At 31.3% G+C, this 8,921-nt stretch overlaps 1 protein-coding gene across 2 annotated transcripts; it reads left to right on the forward strand.

The window, feature by feature from the left end:
- The first annotated feature begins 518 nt into the window (after window positions 1–518).
- On the forward strand, window positions 519–6,607 carry LOC128185731 (integrin alpha-L-like). Of its 2 annotated transcripts, XM_052855369.1 has the most exons (7): window positions 519–771; window positions 907–1,464; window positions 1,880–1,996; window positions 2,715–3,011; window positions 4,276–4,560; window positions 4,762–5,023; window positions 5,681–6,607. In XM_052855369.1, the coding sequence occupies exons 1-7, from the start codon at window positions 732–734 to the stop codon at window positions 5,838–5,840; spliced, it is 1,719 nt and encodes a 572-aa protein (XP_052711329.1). In that variant the 5' UTR covers window positions 519–731; the 3' UTR covers window positions 5,841–6,607. The 2 variants fall into 2 exon arrangements, with proteins under 2 accessions (XP_052711329.1, XP_052711330.1); XM_052855370.1 differs by lacking the exon at window positions 4,276–4,560 and having other exon boundaries at window positions 539–771.
- Window positions 6,608–8,921: the final 2,314 nt, after the last annotated feature.

An 8,921-nucleotide genomic window follows, 5' to 3' on the forward strand; every position in this document is an offset into this window, starting at 1 on the left:
TGCATGTTTGTTCAACGAATGGTTATTTTTGTTAAAATGCTCTTAAGGTTGAATAACATATCATCACAAAATGGCCGACACAAAACATTGATTGTTTGAGATTTTCTTTCTTTTTAATCCCTAAGCTGCAATTTTTCGCTTATTTGACATATGTACAGTTTATTTATGATTATAGCTTTTATAATTGAATAATTTACTGTTAATTTGAGTGACTAATTCCAGGTGTGTTACTCCATCTAAAAACATTTTTCTAGCATTACTTCGAATCCACATATTGAGTTTCTCTAACCCCCTTGATTCATAATTTTAAAAAGGTGAACTAAAATGATTAAATACCTCTCTCTAGTTTGTGCGAACCTCCACTGAAAAAAGACCGATAAAACTTACTCCATTTCAGCCTGATGAATGTCCTTGTAAAAGGAGGGGCGTGTTTTTATATTATTGACGGTTTTAGCATTTACATCGTCTACCACATTGTAGTGTAGCTAGCCTTTTTTTACTTAGTGAATGTTGAATCATGATACTGATAACATTGTATATACATACGACAAGGTGCATTTACTAAATGATATCTCTCTGCGAAATGTTTATAATAAAAGCCGTTAGAATGTCTTCTTATCTTACTCAATCGATTAAATTGATTTTTCATACCTAAATTCTTAGCGTGAGGGATACCTTAAAACGGTTGTGATTAAGACAGCTTTGGGAAGATAATACAAAAAAATTCAGGAATGTTTTTTATTTTCATATTTTTGTTTTCAGGGGTATCAGGTATAAGTATATATAAGTATATATTATTCTTTTTCTCAAAATCTATTATTATTTAGGAGTTACTTTCTTATTATATTTCAAACAATCGTGTTTATATTTTTATATTTTCGACTGGATTATTTCAACCTTTTTCAGCAAAATGTTTGTCAAAAGAAGACATTGTTATTCTTGTGGATAAATCTGATTCAGTTGGAGACCACAATTTTGAGATATTGAAAACTTTTACTCGTAACTTCCTGGTACATTTTGCGATAGACCCTGGTGCCAGCCAAGTCAGTGTAGTTACGTTCGATAACAATCCAAAGGAGGAATTTGATCTTAACCAATATTCTTCATTGAGAGAAATCCAACAGGCTATCTCGAATATTCCTTATAGCAGAAGGCGAGGAGGAACAGACATTGGATATGCGCTTAATTTTACACGTCAGAACTCATTTACACCAAGCCACGGTGCCCGAACTGATGCTACCAAAATCGTCATTTTGATAACCGATGGACAAAGTCCCATTGACAAAGAAGCTGAGTTACTGAAGGACGAAAACGTCACCATTTTTTGTGTGGGTGTTACGAATGGAATCAACGAACAACAGTTACGAAGGGTGTCAAGTCACAATGATTATACATATACTACAGAGAGTTTTGCGAATCTATCTCGGATACAAACGATCCTGGCAGAAAAAACCTGTGCAGACAGTACGTATATATACCATCTTTATTTGTTTTATTTCGATATTATCTCATTCGGTTATTAATGACCACAGTTTTGTAATTTGATTTACATAAAAATAAAATATTATTTTTAAAAAAAAAACTAAGACTATATTTCTTTAAATGAAGTATTCAAAGCAACAAAATGTACAAAGTGAAAAACGTATCCGATCTATCTACTATAAGCTTCATTGTTTTTAATAATATTGTGTTTTTACATTATATTTTGTAAATATTGCAAAGGAGAATGGTTTGTTAAACAGCTTAGTGGGTTCGATTTATAATATCTGATACATTAAAAGTAATAAGTTATTGGATATGGTCTTTTTAAAACCAAAGTAAGTTATTAATTCACCTCTTTTTTAGTTTTTTTTTATAGTTTGGTTTTTACTTTTTACAGGAATCAATGACTGTTTAAGCAACCCCTGTCATAATGGCGGAACATGCGAAGATCAGCAGGGGAAATATGTGTGCCATTGTAGAGGAACAACGACAGAGAAGAACTGCTACGTCCCAGGTATGTGTATTTGTGCCACGTACCTCCCAAACAATAGAGTATATTGAGTGAATCCAGCAAAGTTAATAAAATCAACAAAGAATTAATAGTTCAATCAAATAGACTACAACACAACCGACTGCATTTTTACAAAATAAAATATTTGTATAAGCTTAAAAGAAATAAAGGTGGTAGGTGTAATTATCATGCAGTACTAGAATGTGCACTTTATTTTCATGAAGTAGAGGTTCATCTAAGAATATAAATTGAGAAATCATAATATGAAATCAAATACAATTTACACGTTTGCTCTTGTTGTTGGCATGATAAAGACATGGCCTAAGAAAGTGTCTTTTTTCCCACTGTGGTCAAAACACCATATTAATATGTCATTGAACTAGGTCTGAATGTATTGATTTGTTTCATACAGCATGATTCTGATATTAATCTGTAATTTGCGTTCAACTGTTATTTTTTCTACCATTCTCGTTTAATGTTTTCAACTATTTCAACTTATTACATGATTCGTATGTGAAGCTGTACTTAATTTTACATGGATATATTTACAATACATTTTACATGGATATATTTACAATACATCGAAAAATGTGTTAAACGTTTTCCGTTTTCATAAATTCTTTTTATACGTAGCATCACTTCATTTGACGCCGTGTAGAATGAACAAAGAAAGAAAATTTTCTAATGACATGATCAATCATATTTATGAAACTTTTTTCAGGATTCCCAACGGTGAAAACCGGACTAGGAGGAACCACAACTCTTGGAAACAATGCAACAATCAGCTGTTTTGTATTGGGTGGCTACACTGGTATCATTTGGGAGTTCCAACACAACGGTGTAACCTCCATCATAGATACTTCTGATTCTTCAAAATACAGCGGAGGGACAGTTACAAATCCGTCCCTAACGATTTACAGTTTTGCTGTCAGTGATATCGGTAGTTACAGATGCTTAGCCAAGAACTCTATTGGCACAGCTCACAGCCCAGTCATGGCTTTCATGGACATACCGAAATGTAAGTGCAGTTTTACATAAAGTTTTATCTTGTTATTAATAGATATTGTTGGACATTATAAATTTTCAAACGACATTTTAATTATATTGTTTTAGTTTACATGAGCTGTTGGTTTACGTGAGCTTTCTTTCCTGGTCACTTTAAGTCAATCTAGTGTGGTTTTTAATTTAACATTCTCCATTCCTTTTCTAAAACAAAACATAATTGAGTAAACGGCTATCTACTGTTGAATTATTTAAATTTGTGGAGCCAATTTTCGTGGATTGAGGGTTTTCGGCTTATTTGTGGGGGGTGGAATTTCGTGGATATGTGTGTTTTCACTTTCATAAAGAGAACTAACTCTTTCAGAATTTGTTTTCATGGAGGATGTAAATTCGTGGAGTTGGGCTACCCAAGAATACTGCAAAAATTGAGCCACCACGAATTCTAATGATTCCACAGTATTTGAACAAATAAAGAGCCACGCCTTATTTCAAGCAAACAAAATTGGAATTGATAATTACTCATTTTTTCAAATAAAAATTATCGTTATTACTTTAATTCTTTACTGTTCAAGTTATGATACTTGCACAATGATGAGGCCACAGAACTTGTTTAAAGTTTGATGTAAAAATATATATTTGAAATTGTCAAAAATTTTCTCCTTGAGGGCTTTAATGCTACAATATAATTTTACAATGTAAAACATCCCCGAAAAAGTTAAGGTTCTGAATTGTTAAGATTGTGACCTCCAGTCCAAAAATATGGACCAAATGAGGGGTTCAAACAGTAAAATAATATTATGATTTAGATTTGAATATATTTTAATCATGAGATCTATACAAAAACTGGGGTATCTGGTTCATAATAAGTAGATGTATTGGAAAATTTGTTTTTAAATATTCTTTTTAAGAACTGTAATGCTATAATTTGTAATATTATTTTATATTAAAGCATCCTGATATATTTTTTTTCTAAATTGTGGAGACAGCAAACAATGAAACCACACGGAAGAACATTTTAATCAAATCCAACGAAACAAGATATTTCATATATTTTGTGTATCATTAAATTATATCATCAAAGCCATTGCAGCTGATGCTCAGGTCGACAATATGGGCCAATGTGCCTCTTGTTTTATCTTTATGTTCTAGCAAGGCAGCCCAATTAATTTGCTTGATTTTATTAGCTTTTTTAATCGTCTGGCTACTGTTTTGATGTGTTTTGTGGCACGTTTTAGTTTCTTTTTTCATCCTTTCTATATCCTTCAACATATCTGTTCCAGCTGAGATCAAGGTATTTACCCTTTCACGAGTAACGGGTATAATAGGTCACAGCGTAACATTGACATGTAATATCTCAGTTACGTATCCATCTCTAATATCTGTAACATGGGAATTTAATGGCACTAAAATTGACAAAAACTCTTTGGGAAAATATGTTGGAGGATCTGTCACTGCACCATCTTTGAACATCACCCACCTTCAAACCTCTGACCAAGGAAACTACGCTTGTTCTGCCACAAATTTGTTTAGCTCGGGACATTCTTACATTCATTTAAATTTAACAGGTGAGAAAATAGCTCATATTCATTTCTTTTAAATGTTACTTTTTGTGATGTTTCTCTAATGCTTCTACGTTTTGTGTTGTGAATGAATGTAAGCAAGTGTCCAATTTTATTTGCGTGATGATTCGCACATGCTCCTGGCTTTTTGTGTAGTGAATAATTTTAAGCAAGGGTTCGATATTAAGTTTTTGTGATATTTTGCAGATAGTCCTAGTGTTTCCTACACTTTTACAAAAAGTGTTGCAAACGGTGTTGCAATCAATGTTGCAAACATTGTTTCTAACGCTGAATCAAAGGTCAACGTCGACTCCTGTGGGACTTTTTACGATTATGATCCATCTTCCTCTGTTGAGAACCCGTGTACAATGAGCACATGGAAAGTGGCTCTTACCGCCGTCTTGTCAGCAGGTGCTTTAGTCGGGGGTATTCTGTTAGCTTACAGGCTATATAGAATGAAAGTATTAAGGTAAGAATCATTTTCATCCATCATCGCATTTATATTTAAGACGGTTTCCTTTTTGAAATATTTTTTTTCAAGTCTGAAATACTTATAAATTGTAATTTAGTTTATTTCTTTATATTCGGTTTTGACAGAGGAGTATGTAACATTTCCGTAATCTATTATCTTGTTATATAAAGTGACGAACTATGTCAATCTTAATGTAAGTTCAATGCTAGAATACGCCATTCCAAACTTTTACAGAAATCCATTTCCCCCCATTTACCATTTATACTATTCTAGGCAACGTTATAACGTTGTAAACACCCGAATACAATAGTGAAGCCGTTTTAATTTCAATTTTTACAAAAAAGAACATATTTTACTAAGTACAGAAGGGTATCTTTAGGGAGATGACAACGGTTGAAAACATATTTAAATAACAATTATTCAGTTTAAAAGTACAGTATCACAAATTTTAGGGTTACGTAAGTAACCTAAAAGAATCCATCATGAATAATTCAATAGTTTGACCCTCTTTGTTTATTTAATCACCGATATGTCTAGAAAATGCAATAATTTAATATAAAAAAAAAAAACAGATGCTGTTACCTGTGCTGTTTTGTTTGATGGGAAAATATGATTGTTTCACTTCGTGAATATACTTTGTGCTTTGCTTTTCAGATCCTCTCTTTTTGGTGAAAAGGCATCTCGTGTGAGTCCTTATAAAGAGTTCTCGCAACAGAGCACTAAAGAACATGATGTTCCAACCTTTAACACTGATACAAGTAACCTAGAACAATCAGTCGCACCCAGGGGACATGGGTTTTCGCCTTTTAGATGACAAAAAAATGAGGGTGGCTACATGTGATAATTGACTCTTTTGCCTGACTTTATCTGTATATTCTACTATTTATACCATCTTTAAGGATTTTAATGTCACATATTGTAAGGGTTTTTTTTCTTAAGGTGGTATGGAAACCTCCATATTGTGATCAACTTCCTATCGAAAGTTTTACTAAACATATTTTTGGTCAAATGTTGCAAAACTTGAAAATTCTAAAACAGTGAAAGTGTTTTGATTATAATAATTACTTTTATCTACATTGATATCGACATGCATCCCATACGACCTTAAGAACGTTCGATTTAAGACTATTTTAATCTTCTTGAAAAGAAGAGCTCTGTTTAAAAATATAGTAAAATATTCGATTTTAAAGCTAAATTGTTTGGATTCCTTTTTACCTCCTTATAGTTTAAAGCTTTAAAAATTCATATCTAAAAAGAAATATTTGAGGTAAATTTGATTGTCAATTTTTCGACCCACCACCCTCCAACTGTGATATCAATAACTATTTTGATATAGATAATTGTACTTATATGAATTGATTTTTGTTGTAAGCAGATTTGCCTTAAGTTATTGATCAGTTTTCTATTATTATTTAAGTTATGCAACTAGTGTTATTTTTTTAATGATATAAACATGTTTATCGTATCAAAACTATGACAAAAATATCTTTGTAAATAATTAATAAACAAAACCATGTGATAATGCGATATGTTGTAAGTGATTTTTTAAAAATATCATCCTGATATGTGAGAATTATTGATTTTAACTAAATTTTGTGAGACAAGAGATTGCTTTGAATAAATTCACCACAAAATGTTGAAAATGAATATTTTCTATTTATTTTAATCAATTATTGATTGATGCATATATATATATATATATATATATATATATATATATATATATATATATATATATATATATATATATATATATATATATATATATATATATATATGAAATATCTTTACGTTTTTATTTATCTCAATTTTTACGAACAATAAAGGGACACGTCAATAAACCGTTTAATTCTGAATGTTTTAAGTTATATTTATATGTTAATCTATTTATTATCATAAAATATTTACATTCTCCAGTGTCTTTGTCTGTGATAACACTACGTATCGATTTTGTACTATACTAGTATAACCCATAATACAAATGACGCTAAATTGAGGCGCCAGCGGGGTTTACTTATTTATATTTAAATATTTAATCGTACGATGGCTTAAAATTATATAAATATAAATAATAAGGAATCATTCTTTGAATATTATGAGGTGATAATTTCGGTCGGGGCGTGATCAAATCTATCATAAAGCCCTTCGGGCTTTATTGGATTTGATCACGCCCCGACCAAAATTATCACTTCATAATACTCAAAGAATGATTCCTTATTCCTTATATAAATATGCCTTATTGAACATTGTGCAGTAGAACGTTAACACAGTACATTAAGTACAGTTTACAATTAATATGATTATGATTACTGACAATTTAATATGTTTGCAGCTTTTGTTTTGAAATTTCATTTCTATACACGTATGGTTAAAAAAAACGTTATAACCGTACACGTTTTGTTATGAATTTTGCTGGGGATTCGCTATTTTAAGTTGCGAAAGTCAGCGTTAATTGTATTTGACGTAATAATGCATGTTCACTAAGCTATGTTAGTCACAGTTGGGCATTGTTTCTAATGTGAGCGATGTGGCCCATAAGCCACTAGTAATTATAGATATGAAATTGATAAGATTTATTAAACTGAATTCAGTTTGAAATATTTCAAGGAACACTGCTTTATTAAAGTTTTTGAAATTAAATTAAATCCTTAAAGCTAAATCAATGACCAATAATGATAGAGTTAAAAAAATGGCAAAAATTTGTTTTCGATCTTTCACTTCCTAAAAGCGTGGATTCTGTAAAATGCAACTAATTATTCTGCTTATCGAAGTAGTAATATGTATGTATGTCCCTTGATACACAAATCCTACGCGTAGGTATCATTTCCTAGTTTCAATAGAATAAGATGAAAGAGAATATTGATTCTATTAAACTGTCAAGTCCTAGTGGGTACCTAAATAAAACACACTAGATGAATTGCGTAATTTATCAGCTATACCACTGATATAGCTGAGTTGTTTGAGTTGCTAGAAACATTTCAAGAGGTCTGTTTTGTCAGGTGCATTTCATGTGTCACTTGTATTATTTTTTTATCAATTCATGTAGACTGTCTCTCAAATAATATTGGTTTTCTTCAAAATTTTATATTTCGGACATCATCACATGTGTATTGAAAAACCAAAGGTGCGAGCATATCTCTGGTGCAGGTATTATTTCTTTATCTTTCATCTCTAAAATAGATTTGTCACAAAACCTTTGAACTGCAAATTTTTACCAATCGGTGTATTTCATATTTTTTAACCTTGATTAAACTAACACCTACGGTCGAATTTTTGAAATACATGTAATTGATGATGGGGTCATGACTATCCAAATGTTGTTTTTTTTCAAAATTAAAGTAATATTATACAATGTTCATGAGACCTTTCAGTATTGCAAATATTCGTCTAATTCACAAGCTTTATATTCTAAGTTCATGTTATCAACAGATATAATTGTATGAAACAGTGTAAGAACAAGTTTAAAAGTCTTAAAGTAACTAAAGGTCTACTCATAAATCGTCCCTTTTTTTTAATCGGTTGAAAATTTCAAGCCCGTTCTTTAGTGTGACAATTGAAACAACGATCCTTGGTTGGATGGGTCTAATGGTAGCCTCCTTGTGTGTTCAATTGCAATGCGCGACTTTTGATTTACATTTTATAAACTTCTGATCAATGAATCAGAATGGAGTAAACGGTGATGAACGCATCATGCCAGGCGAGTATCACATGTTCATTCTGCAAATGATTTCCAATTTCGCTAAAGAAGGTTATCTAAAATAAACGGATATCCAATATATGTTGCATCATTTTCAGCTAAAATCTAGCCGTTTATAATTATGCCTAGGCAACCTATTGATTTTGCATGAGTATTAATGGTTACACTACTAATGGCTACACTTCTCATTGTGACAAC

The sequence above is a fragment of the Crassostrea angulata genome, chromosome 5, assembly GCF_025612915.1.
Source record: "Crassostrea angulata isolate pt1a10 chromosome 5, ASM2561291v2, whole genome shotgun sequence".
In the NCBI taxonomy this organism is placed as follows: domain Eukaryota; kingdom Metazoa; phylum Mollusca; class Bivalvia; order Ostreida; family Ostreidae; genus Magallana; species Magallana angulata.